Source organism: Panicum virgatum, chromosome 8K (genome assembly GCF_016808335.1).
Source record: "Panicum virgatum strain AP13 chromosome 8K, P.virgatum_v5, whole genome shotgun sequence".
NCBI lineage: Eukaryota > Viridiplantae > Streptophyta > Magnoliopsida > Poales > Poaceae > Panicum > Panicum virgatum.
Window position 1 is genome coordinate 26,379,770 of NC_053143.1, and position 27,598 is coordinate 26,407,367.

The window sequence follows — 27,598 nt, forward strand, 5'->3', positions numbered from 1 at the left end:
CATCGACGGCCCGCAATTCCAGCAACACGCCGCGGCTTGTGAAGACGCAGGGCGTGCCACCTGACCTATACCCGATCAGGAAGGTGCGGACGTGCTTGCGATGATTGACCTGCATACACAAACACGTGGAAATGTGAGTCCGAGCCGTAGTCGACTCCCCGGGACGACTCTTGCACCGGCTTTAAAGAGCCGATCGAGTCCCGATGTCAGATGGGATCTGTTTGCATCCGGATGTTGACAGATAAAGCAAATAACTATAAAACTGCTTCAATTAAATCTAATTAATCTAATCCACAACGGTAAAAGCTTCACTGCTAGATCGGAACGTCCTACACGTAACTGGGCCTAATGAACGTAACAGATAACTAAACCATAACCAAAAACAGAGGCCTAAGAACTAGCGAGAGCCGATTCCCAGATCAATTCCCTGTTAAAGCTAAGATAAAGCATCTAAAACACCACCGGATCATCCAACCCGTTTGCAAGGCCTAACCTAGCAGATATTACGCCAACTCTTAAGAATAAGAACAAACCGTAACAGATCAGATCTACTAAACATAAAAGAAGCAGGATGTCGTCTCTGTGCAACTAATCCTATATGACAAGAACTAGCATAAGATTGAAACGTGACTGCACAGAGACAACATGATATTCGTAGATGATAAACAACAAGGCACGATAGATCTACTAAAAGCCATGCTACGAACATCAAGATAACTAGCATTACTCGCCATCAAAAACGCTTCAGTACGAGTAATACCAAGGTAAAAGCAAGAACAACGCTGCCCTGATCGCGAAAAGTGATCAGGGCAGCATGGCGCTTACTTGGATGAAACCCTAGGATTAGGGATGGCGATGCGCCGAGAGTTGTTGTTTGTGAGACGTGATGACGTTCTCTTTTTTCATGAATAACATAGGGTACATATTTATAGTCCGGAGACTTGGGAAACAATCTAAACTAATCTTGTCCCGATCGGACTCTATCTCTAATCTTAAACTAAATCTAAGATACATGGCCCATGTGGCCCAGATACTCACGCAGGAGCCGATTTACAAGCCTTCTTCAATCTTCTGCTTTAAGCCCATCCTGCTTTCGGCCCATAAATTAATCATGTTAATTTACGGCGATAACAATAGTCTAGCCTAGACACCACGTCTACGCCTTTCCCTACTAACTCTAGAGGCGTACAGGGTTATCCTTTTCTATCCGGAGCCCACTCTAGAGTCAAATGCTACTCGCTAGCATACACATCAACTAATATAAGGCAGAGATGATAACTTACGATTTAGACTCTAATTCTAAATAAACAAAGAAAGTCTCGAACACTTACAACCGAATAAGCATTCATCGAGGTACAAGCGGAGAAGAGCGCCGACAAGCCCGGCACATCCCCCGACTATCTCCCTCACTCTCGTAGAGTTACAATTTGGAGAAGAGCACCGTTACCGGCACCCCTCCTAAGTACCCCTACTCCTAAACTCCCTAAGACTACTCTCACTCAAGTGATAACTCAAGAGAAGAGATGGTGTGGTGACTGTAGTGTGTGGTGTCTATTCTCACCCCCTCCCCTTGTATTTATAGGAGGGAGCCACGGGCTGAAACTCCTGGAACCGACCTAAGCAACCAATGAGGAGGCGCCACGTGTCGAGGATGAGGCGGTGGGGCCCATGGGCCAGGTCGGCCGACCTGTAGGTCGGTCGACCTGCCAGGTGGGCCAACCGCCCCCTGCTTCGTCCAGCAGGCTATCCTGGGCCTCCTCGTCCTAACTCAGTTGGTCTTGGCCTGTCTTGAGTGGTCTGAACTGGGTTCTTGGGCTACACTTGGTCCATTTGAGCCTGAATCGGTGCTCTGATAATTTCTGTGATTTTATGTCGGACCAAAGTGTGCTTGCAACCTGCAAAATTAGCTCAAAACCACCTGCACACATTCTCAAGCACCATATATGGAATTTGTTAATAAATAAACCTATCCTAGCATTTATTCCACATTATGGTTGAATTCGGTGCAAGAGTTGACGGTCAAAATGGGTCGTTAGTGACCGTCAACAAGATCCCCCACACTTAGTCCTTTGCTCGTCCTCGAGTAAAGGCAAGAACTAAGGCGGACCTGACTTCACATGATATGACACCTGCATACAAATTATTCTAGGCCTTACCTTTGCCTGTGAATTTTGATGTGTCTACCATGAATTGTTTGGGAAGTTGAAGAGCGGAACGGTGTTGACTTTAGTCTCCTCCACTTTCCTACTATATGACTGGGGTTTTGGAAATATTTTTGCAAAGACCAACCATAGCTTTACTTCTCCATAGGATCTCTCATGTCACTCATTGTATATATATCCTCACCAAAGCATTGCTTGTTTTCATCCTACTTCTAAAGAATGAATGGTGGTAGCACCAGTTCGTCTTGGCCTTTTGCATGCTGGTTCGTTCGGTGTTGTGCACGTGTTGTGGGAGATCTCGAGTGTATATGCATGAGAGTTCCGAGAGATCTCCCCCACACTTGTTCTTGTACCTGGTGCTTATTCAAAAACAAAAATATGGAAACAACTAATAGCTCTACCGGTTTTAAGAACCAGGGAGCTTCTAAAATTTATTGAAACTAAAATTTAATCTCACCAAGATACTTACTCATGCAAGGCTGAATTAAGATTGCATCAACATGCATATGTTGTACAACATTAATCCAAAACCTTGGCTTGCCTTTCTATTTGAATTCAGCTCGCTGACTCACCCAATTGGATTTGGTTTTTCTGCAGGGGTTTGTCCATATATGCAACCAGTATCTATACAAGTATTAACTCTGAGGTTCATCAATCAAACTTGACACCATGACAGTTTGACCGAAGAAGACATTTTAACCCAAACACCATGCTTGATTTGAAACGCCTATAATGTGTTTTGCGACACACATTCAAACTAGAGCATGCGAGAACAGATAAAGGGAGCACGAAGCATGATTGAGCTTTTATTCAAAGAGAGATAGGCATGAGTACAAACCTGGTGATCCTCGGGCGACCTCCCGGCAGGGCTTTATTTAATGTCAAAAGCAGGACATTGAGAGTACTTACCATGGCGTTTTTGTTGATGGCAATCCCTCTCTCTTTTTTTCATTATTTTTTTTATAGAGCAAGATACGAGGATATACACCAATTCCAAGACAAGATATGAATTAAGAAAAGAACTTACTTTGGGGTACTCACATACCTCCCCCACACTTGGAGTTTGCAAAACTTCAAGTGTATGGAGTTCAAGTCTCCTTCTGTAGTTGTTCTTCATCAAGGCATATCGATGTGTTGTAGTCGGTGTATCTCTCATGTTTGTAGGTATTGTCTGTCCATCATTCTTCTTGATCTTCCTCTGGAAAGGTTAGGAACCAAAAATACCCGAAGGAAAACTATATCCTAGGATATGCTCTTGCTTTTTACTGAAAGGGAAATAAACAAGCAAATAAATAAATAATAGTCCGGGCTATCTCCCGGCAGTACTTTGTTTCTGGTCATAAGCTCGACCATGATAACTCTTGCAGCCATCATTGGTGATGGGTCATTGTTTCACCACCAATTGTTGAAGCTAGCTATAAGGTTAGTGCCACGGTGCACCCACGAAATCTGCAATGTTTATGATAAATATATACATCTACAACCAACCTTCTGAAGATTTTGCAGAAGAGGACCTTGAGTTGGTTGTAGTCCTCATGTGTGCACAGGCACTAAACATGCCTGACTCTGGAATTGCATTGAATGAGCATGGTTTTCATGGTATGTCAAAAGTGAAACTCCCATGCTCATTTGTGGAATCCTTTTCTTCGGACTCCAGAGTCGGCGCCTCACAAAATTTCATGGCCCATTGATTCTCCATCTCAAGAGATTCATCATGAAAGCTTGATGTTGATTCTCTACTATGGTCGAGAACAACATATTCTAGGCCAGCGGGAAGAGGCTCAAACTCGATCAAGGGTGATGATGAACGTTCATCTCCACAAAAGTGAAGGCTATCTTCCGAGTCGTATTCTTCAGAGGATTCTAGAACTCCCAAGACAACAGGCTCGGATGATATGAATGGAGATGTATGCAACGTCTCCTTGAGCGGGTTTTGCTCGGAAAGAGGCTTGGCCAGAAGATTTTCTAGATGAGGAGTGGCAGTGTCCGAGCCGGTTTCCCTAAGCTTTTCATCTAGGCTCCCATGAGATGCCAGAAGTTTTTCTAGCGGGAGGCCTAGGAGAAGATCAAAATCAAGGATATCATAGATACAGAAATCTAAATGCACCTCGATTTTGTCTATGGTGATAGGCACGTCCTTTGAAATCCCCTAACATTCAAATTACAGTCTAGATGGACTCTTAAAGTATTTGTCGGTCGGGGTCAAAGGCTTGTTACCCATGAGAGTATCCAAAAGACACTCGGGTAAGATGCAAACCTCAGCAGCAGGATCATGAAGAGCTTCTACGATATTTCCTTTCATAGAACAAGGGATGGTTGCAGAGGTTGGGCTAATCCAAATCACTTTGGAAGCACGCTTTGCCTCCTTTGACCAATCAATTGCGGGTGTATGGTGGGAAATTATATTGAGGGTCTCATAAAGACACATCGATTTCATAGGCTCCTTGTGCCTAAGATGATTCGAGGTATTTTGGATATTTTCTGAATGATCGTCCTCGAATCGGGAAGAGAACTCTGAAGGTTGAATTTCTTCTTCCTTTGGTGTTCGTGGTTCGGGAGAGGGCTCAACAAACGAATATTGGGATGTGGAAGATGAAGGCCTAGATTCGGGTGTTGAGAGACTCTCATGGCTCGACGCGGATTCCTCCCGGCGGGGTTCACTATGGTCGGTAGAGAAGAAAGAGTCGTCTAAGAAACTATCTAGGAGGTCTCTTCCTTCTTCCGGAGTTGTGTGTAAGAACCATCCTCCACTGGCGTCGTCAAGCTCTAGGGCAGTTTCCATGTCTAAACCCAAATAGAAAACTTCCAAAGATACTTCATCGGATATAGACATGGCTGGGATAGATGCCAAAAGGCGTGAGAATCTAGCCCATGCTACACCTATAGACTCCTTCTCTAATTGCTCAAAATCGAGGATGTCGGTCGGTAGGGAGTCTATGTGTTCGGTGAGAGAGCACGAGTAACAAAAGTCATCTTGAAGCTCCTCCCAATCAGCGCTCATATTTCCTATCATGCGGGTGTACCATTGCTCTGCCCTCTCTAGAAGGGAAACAATTTCCACCGCAAGCCTTCCTGTGTCATGCCTAGGATTTCTAGACCCGAACATAGTTCCTCAAATTCTTGCAAATACTCATAGGGATCTTCATGAATTTCTCCCGAGAAGGGTCGCTTCCGAACCATGGCTATAAAGCCAGGGTCGAGTTCATGGTTAGATGAGGAAGATGGTGATGGCTCAAAGAACTCGCCCATTGGGGTAGAGAGCTGTGGAAAGGATAGCTGCTCCATGGGTAGCGGGGGTAGAGGTAGAAGGAAAGAAAAAGAAAAAAATACGAGGACGACTGAGTCCGAAGATAATGTAGCTGTCGTTCCCCGGCAACGGCGCCAGAAAGCTTGTTTGTACTTTGTAACGTCACGAATAAAATCCGCAAGCGCACAGATACCGTTGTAGCTTTCACCCAAGAGTATTTTAGCGTATCATATCCACTAGGGAATGTGAGTACACTATCTACGGGTTCAGATAGTCCAAGGACACACACTAGTGTAGAAGGGTAGGAAAGAGATGACTTTCTAGATCTAGAATCTATGCCTAGAAGAAGAGATCACGTCACTGTTATACTTCGAGCTAAAGGTATCGACAGGCTTATACAAGCCGATAGCTCCAATATGTGCTCTATCCAATATCCGAATGTGGAGGATTACTAGGGCTTGAACAGGGCTGTCACCACCTGCCGGCTACCTATACAAACCGTGAGACTATCGGACAACTGAGTGGTATAGTCCAGCCTAGACACCACATCTACGCCTTTCCCTACTAACTCTAGAGGCGTACATGGGTATCCTTTTCTATCCGGAGCCCACTCTAGAGTCAAATGCTACTCGCTAGCATACACATCAACTAATATAAGGCAGAGATGATAACTTACGATCTAGACTCTAATTCTAAATAAACAAAGAAAGTCTCGAACACTTACAACCGAATAAGCATCCATTGAGGTACAAGCGGAGAAGAGCGCCGACAAGCCCGGCACATCCTCTGACTATCTCACTCACCCTCGTAGAGGTACAATTTGGAGAAGAGCGCCGTTACCGGCGCCCCTCCTGGGTACCTCTACTCCTAAACTCCCTAAGACTACTCTCACTCAAGTGAGAACTCAAGAGAAGATATGGTGTGGTGAGTGTGGTGTGTGGTGTCTATTCTCACCCCTCCCCTTGTATTTATAGGAGGGAGCCACGGGCTGAAACTCCTGGAACCGACCTGAACAACCAGTGAGGAGGCGCCACATGTCGAGGATGAGGCGGTGGGGCCCATGGGCCAGGTCGGCCGACCTGTAGGTCGGTCGACCTGCCAGGTGGGCCAACCGCCCCCTGCTTCGTCCAGCAGGCTATCCTGGGCCTCCTCGTCCTAACTCAGTTGGTCTTGGCCTGTCTTGAGTGGTCTGAACTGGGTTCTTGGGCTACACTTGGTCCATTTGAGCCTGAATCGGTGCTCTGATAATTTCTGTGATTTTATGTCGGACCAAAGTGTGCTTGCAACCTGCAAAATTAGCTCAAAACCACCTGCACACATTCTCAAGCACCATATATGGAATTTGTTAATAAATAAACCTATCCTAGCATTTATTCCACATTATGGTTGAATTCGGTCCATGTGTTGACGGTCAAAATGGGTCGTTAGTGACCGTCAACAGTGAGAAGCAGCCATTCCTCGGTGAACCGCCATTAGGAGCCAATGGGACGTCGCCACGTGTCTGGATTAAGGCGATGGGGCCCACGAGCCGGTCGGCCGACCAGGCATGTCGGTCGGCCTACCAGTGGCGCCAACCGCCCCCAACCTCCTCTGGTGGGCTGTCCTGGGCTGCCTTGTCTGGTCCATGTCAGTCTTGGCCTATCTTGGCTTGCCTGAATTGGGTTCTTGCATCACTTTTGGTCCATCTGAGCCTGAATCGGTGCTTTGATATTTTCTATGATTTTATGTCGGGCCAAAGTGTGCATGTAACCTGCATATTAGCTTAAAAACACAACTTGCATTTTCTAAAAGATAAAGTGTGGTTTAGGGACTTTATTGGATAAGGATGAGTGTAAGAAATGCAAACTCTCATGATTTTCTGATCAAGTTGGCGTCTGAAAATGATCGTTAGGGAGCATCAACACTCCTTCTTTTTCGTCTTCCAAGCCTTCCACTTCTCAAAAGACATCTCATCATCGGATGTCTCCGCCTCTTTCTTGTCCACCACCATCATTCCTTTCTTTCTTCTCTTTGTTTGATGGCCCTACTTTGTCATTCTCTTTTTCATTACCGGAATCACCTTTTCCGCCTTCATCAACCGGATTCTTGGGATTCTTTTCATCACCCGACATCTTGACCTCTCCAGATGGTTAAGCCCTTTGAATGGAGAGCCAAGCTCTGATACCAATTGAAAGGACCTTAAGATGCCTAGAGGAGGGTGAATAGGCAATCTGCAGCTCAAAGACACTTAAAAACTTATCAGACGCAGACTCAGCTCGGATACTCTGGGTATAAGCCCGGAAACTCCAGGTTTTTGGTCCGGAGTATCCGGAGCTCTTTCCCAGAGACTCCGGGTATGAAATTATGAAAGGAAACTGCAAGAATCTGAGCGCTAAAAATAGATCAAGCTAAAGTACAAGTACCAAGGGTTCCTAGAGATGATGTTCCACAGGTTTAGTTGCACTAGAAACTTGGATACGAGTAGATCAAGCTCAAACCCTAAAAAGAAAGACTCACAAGCAAATAGCAATGAAATCAAGTAAAGCAACACAAGTGAGACAAGGATTTGTTTCCCGAAGTTCACACCCGAAGGTGCTACGTCTCTGTTGAGGAAGGATTCAAGAGACGGTGCTCAAGAACCCTTATGTTCCTCTTCCAAGGGCGAGATCACCTCTCAAGCCCAAGGTCACTTACTATGAATTCCTTGGCGAGGAATGAAGCTTACAAACTTCTTGTGCAGCTCACAATCGAGGTCGAGCAATCACAAGCACGCCTAGCCGTCTAGGAGCACAAGGCTCCAAGAGTAACAAACTTGAATCTGCGGGCTTATTCAAAACCAAGTGCTCAAAAGGTGGGAATGAGGCTCACTAGCACGAATCCTTACTCTTGCTTGCTTCTCACTCAAATCCCTCAATGGAATCACTCAAGAATGGAGAGAGGGGAGTGAGAGAGCTCTTTCTTGGCTTAGGGAAGTGTTCAGCTCGTCAAATGGGCAAGAGAGAGTGAGCTGAAGGAGTTGAGGGGGTATTTATACCCCTCATCACAGAAAATAGCCGTTGGGCGAAAGATTTTCTGGAGACTCTGGGTATATGCCCGGAAACTCCGGGCAAACCTAGTTTTCTGCCCGAGAACAGTCACCCGGACAATCCGGGAAATGGGATCCGGAGTATCCGGCCCTATACCCGGAGTATCCGGGTAAGGCAGGGAAAATTCTAGTTTTTGCTCTTTTGGAGTGGTTTTGTGGCTCACACAAGTTTGTCTATGTTCTCTCGAACACTAGTTTCGAATCGAAACCTTTGAACCAAGCCCCTCTTGATAGTACGGCGTTCCTATACTCAAAATTCAAATATATAATCTAATTTCTTGAGTACACTTGAACACCGCCTTTTCATTTCCATTTTGAGGGGTCATACATTGTCACTTGATTCACCTATTCAAACTCATCACCTGCACACATGCTCAATTACACGATTAAATATACATGTGTTTTGTCATTATTCACCAAAACCCACTTAGGGGCCTAGATCACTTTCAATACCTCATTATGTCTCAATTTATATAATATTTAGAAATCTCCCCCTGCCGGAGAAGCTGCTTGACCACAAGCAGACGAGTCAGGGAACCGCTGACGCAGCACATAGAAATCCTCTTAGGTCGCGGAATCGGCTAGCAGATGAGAACACTTCACATGCACTTGAGGAACAACAGTGTTGCCCTTCTTAATCAATCGACGCTCGAGTATAGCTTCTGGCGCCAAAGTATCGATCCAGGTTGGTGAGCTTGTTGATGTCAGAGTACACCAGAGAGTAATTAGCTGTGAAAGGCTTAAGCTGAGAAACATGAAACACATTATGGATTTTACTATCAAGAGCTAAAGCCAAATGATATGCAGTAAACACTATGTCAGAACACTTCATTAGTGACGCGTCTTAAACCTCATCAAAGACGCAGAAATCATGCGTCACTCACATCGCGTCTGTAATAGCAGCACATCACAGATGCGAAAATCCGAGTCTGTGGCATGTCCACATCAGAGACGTGGATTTTCGCGTATCTAATGACCTAGATCAGAGACACGTCTAATGATCAACATCAGAGAAGCGGCTTCTTAAAACGGGTCTCTAATGTGGTTCATCAGAGACCCAGCTACTTGAAATGCGTCTGTAATGACTTCCTTGTCAAAGACATAAATAATACAGCCACGTCTGAGATAAACGCATTCCACGTCTGAGATAACCCATTCCACGTATGAGATAAACCCATCCATATGCTAAACCAGCACCTTTATTTGCTGCAGCATATCAAGCACCAATTCATAGCAGCAACATTACAGGCAACAATTTGACATCACATGCAATAATTTCTAATCAGTGAAATAGCACATTCACTACAACTTCATTCAGCAATATCACAAAGCAATATTCAAAGTAGTCACATAGTATATTCCATCACAAGTTACATTAAATGGAGGTATCACAATATTCAAAAACTTGAAATCCCTGAATTGGAGCAGTGGAATACCCCTTCCCTACTGATCACCTTGTTCATTATGATTGACACTATCTTATCTCGAATGGTACTGAGCACATCTGCATCAAGCGGCGGTGAGGTCAACACATCAAAGTCCTGTGAAATTGAAGAAATACAACATTGTTAGCGCATCGCTTCAGTTAAGTAATCTGCACATTGAATAAGAGGCACAACTTACATTGCAGGATGCTATACTATATACATAATATATCACATCAGGCTTCATCTAGATTTAGATTAACATATCTGATCCATTGGAAAGATAGAGATATATACTCTGCTGCACCGACACGCCGCTGAAGTCACGTGTCGGTGTCGGACACCGTGTCCGACACCGATACGGCGTCAATACGTGTCGAAGGAGTGTCGAATAATCAAATCTCTAAAATAAATAATTCTGGTAACTAATAATTCATCGACACGGAGCCGATACGGCCGCCCATCAAAGCTGCCCCTCCCTCGATAACCCTCCACTTCCCCGTTGTCCTCCACGCCAGCCTCCCCCATGCGGGCCTCCAGAGGCGCGGCGCTAGCACGTTCTCGCCCATGCTGCACTTCTCCACTAAGTCGAGGAAGGGCCGCAGCGCAGCAGAGGCAGCGGGGGAGAGGTCTGGTGCGCAAGTGGGCTGGTGCTCCACCCAAACATGATGTCCCCTCTGATATTAGTAGAAATTAAAAGAAAGGAAACACATGAACAAACCTATGATGTCCCATCTAATAGCTATTTATTCAGTTGTTGACAAATTCAAGAAAAATGATTGCCCAAAAGTGAGCATGGAACCAATACAACCGGTCTGCAGGTCTCGATAATTAATTCCTTCCTCACCATGCTTGTTCCAATATTTGTAGTCATCCATGAAACCCCGAATGATCAAGTGAGTATGATCATGCATTGAACTTGTGAACTTTTTATCATTCTGACAATCAACGCATGGACAACACATAGCAGACTTGCGCTGATTTAACATATCCATCTCCGCTGCTCTTATAAATGACTTTAGACCATTTAAGTACTCTTTGCAAGTACAGTTCTTAAGATGCATCCATGACCGTTCATCCATCTACATAGTTAAAGAACAAAACATTTCTACATGTTAGTTAATAAAAGAACTTCAATCATGAAAGGGGAAAAAATTCAAATATCTTGTCCATACAGAGCAAGTTCAAGCAATGCAGAGAGCTCTAGTCGAATACAAAGACAGTTGGATAAGAAGTGTAGTAATGATTTCTTTTGACAGAAAAGCAAAAAATATTAACACTCTAAATGAGTTAAGGGTGTCATGAAAATTACAATTCTAAATTAGCTGGTGTACTGAAAAATATAAACAGAGGAGCTCACGAGCATACACAAGCTGAAGGAAATGAACCGGTGATCATAATGCAACATATACGAACACATTTGGTAAAACAGTAGTCAAAGAAATTAAGTTACATAGCCAGACGAGGCTATGTAACAGTAGTCAAAGGAAATTCATCTGGCTCATCACCCAAAATCGTGTGTGGACTTCGGATAGGCTGGCAAGGAGGGGATGGCCGCACTCGCCTTCATGCCCCCTCTGCAGAAGAGTCGTAGAATCGGCACACCATTTGCTCTCCGAATGCAGATACACTAGAAGGATATGGCAGCTTGCTGCGGAGTGGATCGGTTATCCAGAGCTCAACCCAAACAGGTGGATACCGAGTGACAATACGCTCTCTTGGTGGCTGAACATCAGTACTATAGCGCTATGCCAAAGAAGGCCGTACGGAGCCTCACCATGCTAATCAGTTGGGAGGTCTGGAAGGAGCGAAACAATAGAGTTTTCAATCGAAAAGAAACGCCACCAACTAGGTTAATGGAGAAAATTAAGGCGGAAGCAGACTTTTGGGCAACAGCAGGAGCAAAGAACTTAGCGTCTGTAATACCACAGCTGTAATTATTTGTTACCGGCCTCCGGTTTGTACTCTTCTTCTCTATCAATGAAATATGCACAATCTCGTGCACTTTCGTTCAAAAAAAAAGGTTACATAGCCACTACCGACATATCAATTGCTGTTTATCTATTCCGAGCAAGTAGCACAGTTGAATGAATAAATGTGTTGCGGTCCTACACTAACCAAGAATATCAATTAAGTAGCATGTTACTCCCCTTGGAATAATGATTCTCAAGGGCCACACCTGCTGCTGTCGATCTGATTCTCGCTTGGACCTTGCTTTGCCTGCTGCCTGCTACTACCTGCTGCAGAGAGAGATGTGCTGCCTGCTACTTGGACCTGCTGCAGAGAGTGATCATGCACCCGATCGCGGATCACGGATGTCCAGTTGGCGAAGCCACAGCTTGCCATTGGGGGGTCAGCTGACCCCGATGAAAGCCGGCAGTCCTATATAAATTCACTATTCATCACTATTTTTTTTATGTTGCTGACCCGTTGCAAAAAGCTAAAAATCCCGGTGATCATCATCGCTGGCTTCGCCCATGTCGACCGCGGATGACCTGCTGCAGAGTGAGATCATACATAGCAGAGATCCCGTGCGGATGGCCGCCGGCGCCGGTACTGACGGATCGGAGGAGTGGGTGGCCGGCGGCAGCTAGCACCACTGGGATCTCGCCTTCTTATACTACTAACCAAGATTCTGACTTGGACCTTGCTATGCCTGCGGCCTGCTACTTGCTACGGCTAGCAGCAGAGATCCCGTGCGGGCAGGAGGACGACGTTGAGCTTGCAAGCAGCAGCAGGGGCCGGCGGCAGCAGGCACAGGATGGTGGGCACCACCGCAGCCCGGAGGGCCAGCGCGGAGGTGCCGTACGGATGACCGCCGGCGCTGGTTACCGCGGGGATGATGTGGAGCGGCGGGCAGCGCCGCTGCGCTGGGGATGACGTGGAGGGGCGGCGCCTCCTGCGGCAGCTGCACGGAAGGAAGGGAGAAGAAAAGGCAAAAAAAAAAAATCATCACCGGTTCTTAAATTTATTGGGTTGTGTCATCTCGATCCCTAAACTTGTAAATCAATCGTTTAAGTCCTTAAAATTGTTCGGTTATGTCATTCCGGTCCCTCAACTTAGAAATCACCTGTTTAGGTCCTCAAACTTGTTCAGTTATATTATCTCGATCTCTAAACTTAGTTTTGAGTTTCATTTGAGTCAAAACAGGATAATCTAAAAACTCTATATTAAAAAGTAATTTATAACTTTTTCATATGAACTCAAATATAGATAAACTTTATGTTAAAATTATAGTCCTCAACATGGCCTACAACTTTATAGTTGAATTTTTTTTATTTAGAGTCGTTTGGTGTCCCAAATTTTAATTTCAAATTTCAAAACCTATAGATTTACAGTAATATTTTGAAACCCTAAACAATTTTAATTCAGAAACTTTTCAACTACGGAGTTATAAATGGCATTGAGAGGAAGGAAAATAAATACGTGTATTATTTTGTAGAAGAAAAATAAATAACATAGTTGCTGGATGAAAAAAATGTGCGTGTGGCATCTTCATCTTCACTAGCATTAAAAAAACGAATATTTCCGGTGCAAACTAATCTTTTGGTGCAACCAGTGATACTTTAATCTGAACCACCAAATCAATGTCCATGGGGTGTGAAGGGGGAGTAAGAGGAGAGATTTGCAAAAGTGTGATTAGAGACGGATGGATGGTTAATTGTAAAATTATTCAATCTCTTCATCCTTCTTGGATGTTTATCCGGTGGCCTCGATCGAAGCTTGCAGAATTTGCACTTATATGCCCTAGTTTGCCATTTTGGTCCGTCTAGTCCGCCGCTGAGCATAAATTTAAATATTTCCCATCCATACCAATGTCTCCTCTCCATTTGCCATTCTTAAAATGGAGCTAAAAGATTTGCCCTGTGAACAGTTCTAGGCTTTGTTTGGTTCACACTTGAATTCCTAGTGCACACAAGCCGAGAAAAGAATCTCGTATAGATGGAGTGCTAAATGAAGTCTATTTGCAAAAAAATTTCAAAAATGGGTATAATTTTTCGCGACGAATCTAATGACGGTAATTAATCAATAATTGGCTACATTGATGCTACAGTAACTATTCTTTAATCACGCGGTCAAAGGCCTAATTAGATTCTTCAGTGTTCCTAGCACAGAGTTTTGGAGTTGGTTTGTAAAATAACTTTATTTAACACCGTAATTATCGGTCAAAGTTTACTAGTACTCCCTAGCGCGGGTAACCAAACAGGCCCTAGATCCAACATATTTACCACTCTCGGTCACGTGGTAGGCCAACTCAGGTGGCCAGCATGGATAGTGGAGGGGAAATGACGGCCCTTGTTGGAGATCCTCCTGACGCAGAACGCCGCCGCGACGCGAAACAGGGGACCACTGGGGGGTCGTCGGTGAAGTCACCCTTCTGGGCAACTCCAGCCCCGGCCTTAGTGCGCAATCGACGCACCACACTCCCTCGATCTCACCAAGCCGCTCGCTTCACGAATTGGACACCACGCAGAGCAAATTTTGGATGGCGAGAGGTAGAAGATAAACAGTAACCGGGGAAATTTCACGCACAAACGCACGGCGCCGAACGCCGCTATCCAATTCCACTCTCTAGGATCATCATCGGAGTACAACAGAGCTTTATAGCCCCAGGGACGCACCCACGACCCACACTACTCACCACGACGCCGCCACCTCCGCCACGGGCGAGCACGACGCGCTCCAGCGCGTTCCCGCCATACCCGGAGATGCTGCGCCCAATGCGCCCGCTTCCAACGGTCTTCAACGGCCGCCATCATCCGCGCGATCAACACGGATCAAGCCTCCTTCAGCTGCCGCCCGATCGCTCGCACGATCACCTCCACCACGGTTCACGAGCACACACGCGCTCGCCCGCGATCACACGCGCGCCACGGACTGGCTCGTGCACAGCCATCCGTGCACGACGCATGCACACGCAGCGCACACACGCTGAACACCACATGACACCCGCGCGCACAGCCCACGCGCTTGGCGCGCACACACACACACACGAGCTCGCCGCCCCGTGCACGCACGTACGCGCACGGCCAGCTCGCCACCACCGCCAGCTGCGACTACCTAGCGCTGGGTTTATTGCTAACAATCTCCCCCCTAAACCCAGCGCCGACTATGCCGGATCCCAGCGCCGCCTGCGCCGGAATCTTCAGAGGAGAGCTGCTTCGGTCGACTCCTCGCCGACATCCGCCGTGGCCGCCATGACGACCTCCTTCTTTGGCTTGCGGCAGTCGCGCGCGAAGTGGCCACGGACGCCGCAGTTGAAGCATTTTCCAATGCCGGACTTCGCCTTGCGCCGCGCCCGCCATTCCTCCTCCGTGAGCAGAAGCCGTTCGCCGCCTTGACCACCGGACGTCGCCTGTCTGCCCGTCAGCTGAGCTCGCCGCCGCGATCGCTCGTCGAACGCCTTGAGCCGCCCGAGCGCCTCCTCGAACAGCATGGACGCCACGTCGCAAAACTGCTCGATGCCGGCCACCGCCGGATACAACAGGTCGGGCACAGTGTCGAGCAGCTTCTTGACCAACGCTGCGTCATCGAGCGTCGATCCGATGCTCGCGAAGCTTGCCTTCATCCCGCTGATCTTGCCAGCATAGACGTCCAGCGTGTCGCCGTCCAGCATGATCAGGGAGTCGAATTCCCCTCTCAAGGTGGCAAGGCGCGCCGTCCGCACACGATCCTCGCCCACGAATCGCGTCTTCAGCGCCTCCCACACCTCCTGCGCCGTGGGCTTGGTCGACACCTGCATCAAGATGTCCTCCGGTAACGCTTGAAGAAGGTGTGCCCGCGCCGTCTTGCTCTTCCGTGCGTCCACCTCGACGCCGCTCGACGGAGACACGACCTCCCAGAGGCCCTGCGCGTCGAGGATAGCCTCCATCTTGATCGCCCACGCCGTGTAACCTGCCGGCGTTAGCACCAGATAGCTCACGGAACCGGACGTCGCCACCCGCTCGACCACCTGCTCGATGATGACCTCGCGCGTCCGCAGCTTCCTCGATGGAGAAGGACCGCGCGATCGCTGACGTGGAGTCGCCGAGCGCCGTGGCGAGGACGACATTGCCCCTTGGAACTAACCGGCTCTGATGCCACTTGTTGGAGATCCGCCTGACGCAGAACGCCGCCGCGACGCGAAACAGGGGACCGCAGGGGGGGTTGTCGGTGAAGTCACCCTTCCGGGCAACTCCAGCCCCGGCCTTGGTGCGCAATCGACGCACCACACCTCCCTCGATCTCACCAAGCCGCTCACTTCACGAATTGGACACCACGCAGAGCGAATTTTGGATGGCGAGAGGTAGAAGATAAACAGTAACTCGGGGAAATTTCGCGCACAAACGCACGGCGCCAAACGCCGCTCTCCAATTCCACTCTCTAGGATCATCATCGGAGTACAACGGAGCTTTATAGCCCCAGTGACGCACCCACGACCCACACTACTCACCACACGCCGCCACCTCCGCCACGGGCGCGCATGACGCGCTCCAGCGCGTTCCCGCCGTACCCGGAGATGTTGCGCCCAATGCGCCCGCTTCCAACGGTCTTCAACGGCCGCCATCATCCGCGCGATCAACACGAATCAAGCCTCCTTCAGCTGCCGCCCGATCGCTCGCCCGATCACCTCCACCACGGTTCACGAGCACACACGCGCTCACCCGCGATCACACGCACGCCACGGACTGGCTCGTGCACAGCCATCCGTGCACGACGCACGCACACGCAGCGCACACACGCTGAACACCACATGACACCCGCACGCACAGCCCACGGGCTTGGCGCGCACACACGAGCTCGCCGCCCGTGCACGCACTACGCGCACGGCCAGCTCGCCACCACCGCCAGCTGCGACTACCTCGCGCTGGGTTTATTGCTAACAGCCCTGCCCCCACTCTGCCCTCCTTCAGCCCGCCCTGTCCTGCTCCCTTCCGCCGCCGCGGCAGACAGCCACGACCTCGGCGACGCCGCCCGCCGCGAGCTCCATTAGGCCACCTGCATCGCCGGGCGTATGCTTCGCTGCAGCAGCCCATCGTCGTCTACAGCGGCGGGTTCAGGGATGCGGGCGACCGCGGCGGCGAGGCGCTGGACGCCGCGACGTGGACGAAGCAGGAAGAGGAGGCGCGGGAGCTGCGGCGGCAGGCGGTGACGGAGAAGGCGGAAACAGACTCCCGTGCGCAGGTGCAGGTGGAGCGGGCGAGCGCCAAGCGGATGCGGCGGGGGTTCAGATGGGGCTGCGCACGCCGTGCGCCAGGTCAACGCGAGGGGAGTGGTAGGACGGCGAGCAGCGGGTGACACCGTTACTCCCATAAATCACGCAATTATAGTGCTTGGTTCACCAGCGGCGCGCGGGCAGTATAGCATGCTCAAGCTCCATGCCTCCGCCTGTTGCAAATCAAATCGAGCTTTACATGTCTTGTGAATCTATCAATCTTGTGCTAGGCTGCTAGCCGGTTGGTTGTGCTTCTTGCTTGTGCGATGGTCACGTAATATGAGCAGGGAAGCTACCAAACAAAGCTTTAATTGCTTCTTGCTTGTGGCGCATGGATGACCTCCGGTGGATGGGCAGGGCCCCGGCCTCCCAACGCGCGAAGGCGATGGGCACGCCTGCGTCCCGCCCAAAGCGCGGCGGCGGCAGGGTACGGCCCCGGCGGCGGGCCCCTGCTCGAGCTAGCGAGGCGGCGGCCCCCTGCTCGCGCTCGTGCGGGCGGCGGCGGCCACCGAGGGGGCAGGGCCGTCATTTCCCCTCCACTGTCCACGCTGGCCATTTGAGTTGGCCTGCCACGTGACCGAAAGTAGCAAATATGTAGGATCTAGAACTGTTCACAGGACAAATTTTTTAGCTCCATTTTAAGAATGGCAAACGAAGAGGAGATATTGGTAAGGATGGCAAATATTTAAATTTCTCACTGCTGAGTAGAAGACGTATAGAGATGGAAAGTTAGTGCAATCGAGAAAGTTTTGGAGGCTTTTACATGTAGCTTTTACATGTATACTATTACAAAAGTTGATTCCGACGTTCATACCACTAAAAAGTTTGGAGACACATCTGTACCATCGCGTTTTTTCGTTTTGACCTCCATGCCATTTTGAACGGAAGGGGTGTTAACAGAGGGTAGTAGAGCTGCAAAAAGACCTTCGTACCCTTTGGATGCCAAAACAATTGCTTACCTCTCTCCTCTCAATGACAAGCGAGCCCCACTTGTCATCTTCTTCATCCTCCCACACTGTTCACAAATTCCCCTACACCGCCTGTCCTCGCAGCGGCGAGGCCCTCGCCGCCCGCCCTCGCAGCGTCCACCTCCGCGGCGGCCTGGCCCTCCGCTCCATGTCCATGGCCGACAAGCAGCTCATCTTCAACGTCCGCCCTGTGCTCATGCTCCTCGGCCCCATCATCCACGGCGGCGAGGCCATCCTGTGCTACCGCTCCCTCCCGCTCGCCCGCGACGCCACCAGGAAGAAGGCGCACCTGGCGCTGCACACCACGGGCCTCACCGCCGGCGCCCTCGGCATCTACGCGGTCTTCAAGTTCCGCACCGAGAGTGGCATCCCCCAACCTCAAATCGCTCAACTCCTGGGTCGGCATCGTCGGCATCACCGCCATATCTTTCTACGCGCTCCAGTGGGCTGCGACCTTCCTCGCCTTCTTCTTTCTGGGCGCCTCGCCGGCCACCAAGTCCAGCTCGCGCGTGCTGCGGCCCGCGCCGGCGGCGGAGCTCGCGCGTCCTCGCCGCACGGTGGCTCTGCCCCAGCTGTCCTCCCCGCGCCTCGCCGCGGCCGCCCTGGTCGCGGCCCCCGGGCCACGTGTCCATCTTCGTCACGCCTGCAGCCCGGCGGCCCCGCCCCCGGCTGGCCTCACCGCGCCGTCCTGGCCGCCCGGCGCCCCGCCCCGCCCCGCCTCGGCCGCCCGGCGCCCCGCCCCGCCCCGCCTCGGCCGACCTCGCCGCCGCCGCCGCTTGGGAGCTGGGCGAGCGATGGGGGTGCGAGAACGCGAGCCAGGGAGCGAGAGGGGGTAGCTCGCCGGGGAGTTGGACGGCGCCGGCGTTGACCTCGGTGAGGGAGGGGTAAAGGGGTTCACGCGAGATGAGAGAGGATGAGGGATACATTGTGGATGGGACGAGGGGTAATATGGTCAATTTTATACATGGGTCCCATCGTCAGGGCAAACAAACCGTTAATTTTTAACAGCAGCTAGACGGAATGGCATGGAGGTTAAAACGAAAAAAATGTGATGGTACAGAGGTGTCTCCAAATTTTTTTAGTGGTATAGACATCGGGACCAACTTTTATAATGCTATATATGTACAAGCCTCAGAGTTTTGGGGCACGATTGTGCTTTACTTCATCCCCCCGCCGCGCGCGGAGCAGCGCTGCCATCGTGGAGGGAGCAGGCGGGTCAAGAATGAGGGGGCTGACGCGCGCGGCGAAGCGCGCCGGCGAGATGGCCTTCAACGCCGGCGGAGGCGCCGTCAACTGGTTCCCGGGCCACATGGCCGCCGCCTCCCGCGCCATCCGAGACCGCCTCAAGCTTGCCGACCTCGTCATCGAGGTCCGCGACGCACGCGTGAGTTTCTAGAGTTATCCTCCTCCTCCCTCCTCTAGCTGCTCTCCTTTCTTTCCTTGCCATATTGCTGTTTCTCGAGAGTTCTTAGGGGGCGTGCTGTGTCCTGGATCTTCTCGTGGCGCTCGGGCGGTGTTCGACGAAATGCTTTGCTTGTTTCGGTCAGCGTAGGGACGCAGTTTCTTGACATAGTAATAAAACCATCACAGCTCGTCTTGCTAGTCAACTTCACAGCAGTACCCTGACAATTTCTTAACGAATAATGATGGTACTTAGGCTCAATAGCTCCTTGATCACTAGCAGTGTCACCAGGTGGGCCATAAAATGTTCAACCCAGTTATTTTCATGGTGGCTCCCTTTTTGTTGTTTTCTGCATGATCATATACTTATTATTTTGCTTCACTGATTATTGGTATACAACCACTGTAACTTATGACCAGATTCCATTATCCTCAGCAAATGAAGACCTTCAACCAGTGCTTGCAGCTAAAAGGCGTATTCTTGCTCTAAATAAGAAGGATCTTGCAAACCCCAATATAATGAATGTATGTATCACCAGATAAGCTTTCTATCCTCAAAGTGCAATCTGCACTTCCTTTTATTTTTATTCTGTAAAGAAAAAATTAACGTGCAGCTTCTGTAAACATTGTTTTCTTACAGTATGATATTTACCTTTTCTATTTGCTCAATGGGTAGTTTTTACTTTTTATTTACAGAGGTGGCTTAATCATTTTGAATCATGCAAGCAGGATTGTATTTCAATAAATGCACATAGCAGCAGTTCTGTTAATCAGGTTAGTTAGATGTTAGTTTCATATTGATGCATTTTTTTTTATCATTGAAACTTCACAGTAGATATTTTTATGCTAGAGGATTCATGGTTGATTAAATGTCAAATTATGTGGCAGTCCATGTAGTGCAGTGCTTCTCTTGTAACTACTTAAAAAGTCAATTAATATCATCACCATTTTCTAAATTATATGGTTGATAGATGTCTTTAACAATTGAACAATAATTAATGCCAAGAAAAAGAAACTGTGAACTCTAGTAGTAAAACGTGAAATCTCTTGTTTGAAAACAGTTCTTTTAAATAGCTCGACACGAACTAGTTAAAATATTCTCGCTGCATTTACTGTTCAAGGTAATTATTGAAAGTATATGATCTTGTATCTTGTAAACATCATTATTTTGTTGTGTCCCTCCCAAAATTCAAATTTTGCTACAAAAAGCAGAAGAAAGAAGCACCACATATAGAAAGAACTCCATAGATGCCTTCAATTTTACCATAAAAGGTTTCATTTATTCCATTGAACAACCACAATTTTCTTTGTCTGCCTATAATCATATTGCGTGTCGAAGATGACTTGAATAAAAAAATGTAGATGTTCACATTTCTGTTACTCTGGTCCCTGCAGTGAGACCTAAAACAGCCCGTACTCTGGTCTAGGTATGGTGCCGTTTCTTGTAATTGGACCAAATCTCACTCTCTTAATACAAAGATATGCAGCTCTCCTGCGTGTTCGAGCAAAAAAAAAAAAGTATTTCTGCTACCATTCCTTTATCTGCTATTGCAGCATCTTTTATGATAAAGTCAGGATTTTGCCAAAGTTTTAGCATTTTATGAAACCTGTAGAATGTAATAACTACGATGAACTGTTCTTTTACTCTGAGTTTGCCCAAATGATATTCTGTTGTCTTTGCTCTATAGTAGTTTAAAGTCCATTGATGATCAATTATATTTACTAGCTTCTTGGACTTGCTGAGCTGAAACTGAAGGAAGCAATCTCGAAAGAGCCAACACTTCTTATTATGGTTGTTGGTGTCCCTAATGTTGGCAAGTCTGCACTCATAAATTCCATTCACAGAATTGCTACGTCTCGATTTCCAGGTATAATTATCTCAGAAAAAAATAAATTGCTGTTTTGGATTATTTGGGATCCATGTTCATACCGCTGTAATCCAGTGCCTGATAAGAACAAGCGGGCTATGGTGGGGCCACTTCCAGGTGTCACTCAAGATATTGCAGGGTATAAGGTGAGGATCTGGACCAATATTTCATTAACATTTCTTACTCTTTGGTGGATGTTTGTATTCTTCCCATAATTTCACACTAGATACCAGACCCGACCCCCCCCCCCCTCCCTGGTTTATATTATTTGTATAGGCAACTGTCAGTTGATTCATCTATGAACATCTTTCTTTTTGTCACTCAATGTTAACAGTATGTGTCTTAGAACATACTTATCAGAGTAAATATTGTAAAAAGAGAGAATGAGGCACCCATCCATGGAATTTGATTGGTGGAAATGTTGTTCACTCACTGGCAAAAATGGAAATGGCCCTACATTTCTGTTACTGTATGGAACACCTGATTTGTGGTATATGAAGTTTGCTATCTATCTGTGAAATGCTTGGTTATGTCACTTGCCCATTTATTCACTTAATTTGTATTGCATCTGCAATTATAGTGGTGTTACTTGTTACTATATTGATCATTTTCTGGCGCCTCATGAATCGATTGTATTACTTCATCACTCTTCCAGCCTCTAAGTGCATACTCTGTTCTTTGTCGTCTGTTCATTTCTTTCCACCTTTCCTTTTGTGGAGCTGTGCAGCAATCTTCATTCCCTGCAATCATTCATCCTTGGCAACTGGAGTTACTTATATATTTGGTTGAACATGGTGTTACACTCGTAGCGTGAATGACATATGAATGGAATATTTTCACTTGTTGCATATAAGAATAGAGAAATTATGATTTAACACTTCTAATAATGTTCATACTTCAGTATTTTGGTATCTCTTGCATTTTGGCATCAGCAGTTACATTTCTTTCTGGGAGTTCAGAAAACAGGATATCTTGTTTATTACAAAACAAATGAATATTCTCCACTAGTATTGTTTCATCTGAATGCTTTAATGGTACAAGTGAAAATGATGTATTTCTGGAAAGTTTGGTCCTTCTTTTCTCTAGTGTTCAGCTGAGTAAACTAACAGCCATATTTGCCATGGACAGATTGCAAGTCAGCCAAGTATTTATGTGCTTGATACACCTGGTGTTCTTGTGCCAAGCATACCAGATATGGAGACAGGTCTAAAGCTTGCTTTAACAGGTTATACTTCTAGTACATGCTGTTTTTTTTCTGTGACATCAATTCTTTCGAACAATATGCATCTCCTGTGACTTAAACCAACAATGATAATCATGGCTTCAATAAATAGTTTAGTCTTGACTAATATTGCATAGTTTGCATACCGCTAGTGCAAAATTAATTTACTCCTTTTCAATTTACATACAGGAGCAGTTAAAGACTCGGTAGTCGGAGAAGAACGTATAGCAAAATATTTATTATCTCTTCTTAATATCAGAAAAACACCCCTGCACTGGGAGCGGTTGGTGCACAGAAGAGGCGAGGTGCATGAAGAAACATGCAGCCATAATGAAAATGACTCAAGGGATTCACTACGAAGGAGGAGATGTTTGAATAATTCTGATGCCTTATATGTTCAGGTTCTAAACCTTGTCTCAAAATATAATGCATGAGCTATCATTGATAAAGGAACATATCTAATGCTAACAACCATATGGGTGATACAATACCATGAAAAAAATCCATGTATACTGTTGATGTTCTGAACTCTGTGCTTGAGGACCACATGGGTACTGCACATGATCCCACTAGTATCTTCTTGTAGTTTTAACATTCATACCTTAACTAATTTCAATTGTATACCAAAACTGGCAATGATATGTGTAGTTATATTTTCCTTTTTTTAGGCACTTCTATTTCAAGCTTGACTTGTAGGAGGAATTATTAGTGTTTGACACTTTGAGATCTGAAAAGTAGCCATATATCCAGGTATGAGCTTTAAAGCATCATGTGTCTCAAGACATTGGTCTGAACTAGTTATGTGGGCATGGTCACCATGAAGTTGTGGCATATCCTCTAGCGATCATGTGTGTGCTTGTGTGTATTACTGAACATTTTGGGTGGGATTATGGATGTAATTTGTTTGGTCATGCTACTTTTGGGATGTGTTTGGTCACATGGGCCATGGACAGCATCCAACTTGAGTAGAAGATGCATGCCATGTGCAGTTGGTGAATCCAATGGGGCAAATCTTGTGCTATATGAACTTCTACCATGTGTTCATGTCCACTGGTCAGACCTTTTTTTTTGTTTTGAAAGAGACTGGTCAGATCTTATTAATGACTATTTAAACATCATTGAAATAATTAACATAGTACATCAGTTGACTTGCCAATCATTCAAAAAATCAAAAGCTCAATTGCATAGTTTTTTCTTTTGCCAATTTCTTGTTCCGTGTATTTTGCTTTGTTTGACTTCAATTATTCAAACAAACAAGTTGTACTGTTGCCATTATCCATTCCACTACCTAATTGTGCTTCCCATCTTCTCTTGCAATCAATGGGTTCCCTCCAGATCACTCCAGATCACCAGTAGCATTTCCTACGAAAGCTAACAAACCTTGTCCTTTTGTTCTAGGATTTAGTGACGGAGGTCCAGAGGACACTATGCAGGACGTGCCTGGACTACACTGGCAACACCGAGGAAGAGAGCGAGCTGGAAAGCCTCATAGACATGCAGCTCACGGCTCTTCGCAAGGTGTTCAGAATACCTCACAAGCCCTTTGATGAAACCCACGGCCCTACCTCGAAGAAGTTGCTGACTCTCTTCAGGTCAGGGAAGCTTGGCCCGTTCATCCTCGACGACCTTCCGGATGAGCAGTAAATTCAAGATTAACCTGTGTTGAAGGAATTAGTACGAGCTGCTGTGTGCTATCCTTGGTATCCTTGCCAATCATTCAAAAGCTCAAAAGCAAAACTCGACCACCTTTTTGCTCTGCGCTGCTAATGTTTTGTGATGTAAGGAATTAGTACGAGCTGCACGGCACATAGCATCTTGCAGGGAGCAACCTCTGAAGAAAAATTACAAGTAGCCAACAGATATTTTCAATGCTGCTGTGTGCTATCCTTGGTATGCAGGATACCCTTTTTTTTTATGAAGTCCGTAGGTTTTGTTAATAGCAGGGGTAATGCTTCTGTGTCGCTCTGGCTGGCTGTTGACATGGACAGAACGTGGCTTGCGCCTGATTCAGAATTGAAGTGCCAGCCTAATGTCATGAGTGAACTGGGGCAAGAAGGCATGCATAAAAGAGAACAGTAAAATGGAAAACCATCTCTTACCCCGGCCGGCCAAGGATAAACCTCTGGTTTGATATCTTGTGGTCTTACTAATGCGGTACATATTTCAGTGGTAGGCAATTTTTCCGTGTGACATCTCTCGTAGGTATTTTTATGTATAGGATAATTCTGTAGAGTGCACGCGCATGTGTTTCCTGGAATGGACATGCACATTTCTTCTTGAAAAAAGACACTTTGATCCATTTCGCTTGCTTAAACAGATACACTTTGACTCGGCAGAAAATATAAACAGATACACTTTTGCGAAAGGCAGGTACAGCCCGCGGACCTTGAAGCTTTTCCGCGTGACCCGCCGTGAATCGCGCACACGGCGCCGACCGCCATCAATCGCGAGCGCGAGCGCCATGGCCGGGCCGGGCCTTTCTTTTTCCCGAGGGGCTTTCAATTCGGTCGCACGAACGAGGCAAACGCGGGCGCAGCAGCGGGTCGGCTCTTGTGGCCCAGTGGCAACAGTAAAACGCAGCAGCAGGTATAATGGCCGGCTGGGAGTGAGCGATGTCCGACGTGGGAGAAGAAAAGAGAAGGCAACAGGCGGCTCGCCAAACGCCGGCCTCAGCGGGCGGAGACATTCTGCGTGGGCAGTGATTGGCTGAGCAGTGTTGCAGCAGCGGGCCCGCCACTGTGCGGATGTGCTCCCAGCCGGCTACCGGCATGGACTATTAGGCTGGTTCCAACAGGGGTCGGTACCGACCCCCCGCCGGTCGGTACCGACCCGGCTACTGACCCGCGCCGGTCGGTAAGTGCGGAAACCGAGAGCGCGGGGCGGTAGCGCTACCGACCGGCCGGGCGGTCGGTACCGGCCTACCGACCGGCGTTGGAGCCGCGCGCGGTCGGTACCGACTGGTCGGTACCGACCCCGCGTCCGGTCGGCTGCCACGCGGCGCTCTGTGATTGGCCAACGGCTGCCACGTCAGCGCCACGTCAGCTAGCCGTTGCAATTAGCCGTTTTTGACCGTTTGGACTCCAAAAAATTCGAAAAAAATTCCAAAAAATCACAAATTTCGTCCCCAACTCATCTATAAATTTTTATTTCAAATTTTTATGTAATTTCTGAATTTTTAAATTTAATAAAGTGGTTTTGCTGTGTCAATTTAAATCATAGAGCAACGCGTTCTGAAATGGTTAAGTCTGGAATGGAGAAGCTGACGTGGCGCTGATGTGGCTGTGGGCTGAGGCTGCAGGCTGACTGATGGAGCGCTGGGGTCGAGTGGGCTGGCGAGAGCTGACGTGGCGCTGACGTGGCTGTGGCTATGGGCTGGGGCTGCAGACCCGCTGTTGGAACCAGCCTTAGCCATGCTCTAAAACTCATTTGGATAAGTGGTATTATGGAACTAGACAAAGCAACAAGGGATAAAATTAAAAATAAATTATAAGACAAGTAAGTTTCGCCCGACCATATAAACGCACGGCGAGCCCATGCAAAGGCTTTGTAAAGATATGCCTAATTCTGGCAAGTACATAAATGGAATCCAATCATATATGTCCCCCAATTATATCTTCTAAATCATCTAACAATCCATCATTCTCCCCCCAAAAAGGGATTTTTAATAAATAACCAAATATAACACCGAGTCTGAGGATCAAATTAGTATTTTTACTTACATCCCCGAGGCCTAGGTACTATACCTTGCCAAAATAAAGAGCAGCTCTCTATAACTTGCTCCATATCAAACTATAGAGAGTGATACAGACTACCCATCCAATGAATTATTTAGATTAGTCTCAGTGGAGTTTCATGGACACAGATACCGAGATTAGGAACTAGGTAAACGTGCCAGATGAATTTCATGGTGATAAAATTTTCCTCACATCATATGAAACTCCATTCTTCTCTCTTTGTCATGTCAGCAAAATTGATGATATTTAATGTCATGAAACTCTTCATGAAACCTCCGCTGAGACTGTCTTATAGCACGCTTTTTAAAATTTTATAGGTCCCGCATGTCAGAGTTTGTTAATCCATGCTTCTACTCCGCAATCTTCCCAAAGCCAGCAAATTTCTTCTCTCTCCGACGCATTCTGCCCTCGGCATAGGAAACCATGTCGTTGGTGGAGCCCGTTGATGTGGAATCCAGTGCTTAGTGAGGGTCGATGAGTCCAGCGACAATTTTCTTCTATTCTTTTTCTCTCCCCGCCGTATACCTACTGTAGAGGACCTTATCGACCCGTTGGCCACGCCCTCGTGGAACCAAGCTGTGACAGCAGGTCAGTGCGTCAGACCAGTCCCCACCTTTCTAGTAGGATGATTCTATAGAGTTAATAAAGATGCTATATACGTAATTTGGTGACATAAAAACAGAGTTATTGAGAAAAATAAACATAGTTTTTCGTACAAGACATCATGTCTACACAAGAACCAAGAAGTGGAGAAGAGTGATAAAGTGAGATAAGGAGAGAGAAGAGAGAGTACTGAATGAGATTTATTTTGTTCATTTATCATAGAAACTGTGCATTCGGGAGGTAATGTCCATGAGTTTCTTTTTTTTAGACACCACTTACAGACACTATGCGTTAAGAATGACCTTAAGCACGCTGTACTTGACGCGCAAATTGTGAATTTAAGACACGGAGGCGGGCGAGTTCTCCCACATGGCGCCTAATGGCGGGCCAACCAGCTGCTCTAGGTACCTATGCGTTGTGCTCCCGCCAAGTTTATTTCAAGCTTCAACTTGGCTTCAATAGATGATAGTCACATTTGGGATCAACATAATGATCAAGATAAAAAATATTAATTATCAACCTACTTATCTTCTCATTATTTATCTTATAGCAACAAATCGGAATGGTTAAAATCCACACCTCTGCGCTATCCAGACCGCGTTTCACCCGAGAAAAGCGACGCGTGTCACCTCCCCGTGAGCTCTGGTATTTTGCAAAAACACCCTCATTTTTTCTGCAAATCGCAACTAAATTCAGCTCAACCGATTCCT

The 27,598-nt window shown here is 47.3% G+C and overlaps 2 protein-coding genes across 4 annotated transcripts; one reads left to right on the forward strand and one right to left on the reverse strand.

Annotated features, from left to right (window-relative positions):
• Positions 1–15,043: 15,043 nt before the first annotated feature.
• Positions 15,044–15,538, reverse strand: LOC120645589. Its single transcript, XM_039922371.1, has one exon. The coding sequence runs from the start codon at positions 15,512–15,514 to the stop codon at positions 15,044–15,046; it is 471 nt and encodes a 156-aa protein (XP_039778305.1). The 5' UTR covers positions 15,515–15,538.
• A 3,428-nt stretch (positions 15,539–18,966) lies between these two features.
• Positions 18,967–24,736, forward strand: LOC120644296 (short integuments 2, mitochondrial-like). Of its 3 annotated transcripts, XR_005663576.1 has the most exons (9): positions 18,967–19,444; positions 19,882–19,986; positions 20,158–20,235; positions 21,188–21,329; positions 21,405–21,475; positions 22,458–22,554; positions 22,741–22,952; positions 23,220–23,301; positions 23,950–24,087. XR_005663576.1 is itself a non-coding variant. In XM_039920902.1 (8 exons), the coding sequence occupies exons 1-8, from the start codon at positions 19,283–19,285 to the stop codon at positions 24,193–24,195; spliced, it is 1,083 nt and encodes a 360-aa protein (XP_039776836.1). In that variant the 5' UTR covers positions 19,187–19,282; the 3' UTR covers positions 24,196–24,736. The 3 variants fall into 3 exon arrangements, 2 of the variants coding, with proteins under 2 accessions (XP_039776836.1, XP_039776835.1); XM_039920902.1 differs by lacking the exon at positions 23,220–23,301 and having other exon boundaries at positions 19,187–19,444; positions 21,218–21,329; positions 23,950–24,736; XM_039920901.1 differs by lacking the exon at positions 23,220–23,301 and having other exon boundaries at positions 19,192–19,444; positions 23,950–24,736.
• Positions 24,737–27,598: the final 2,862 nt, after the last annotated feature.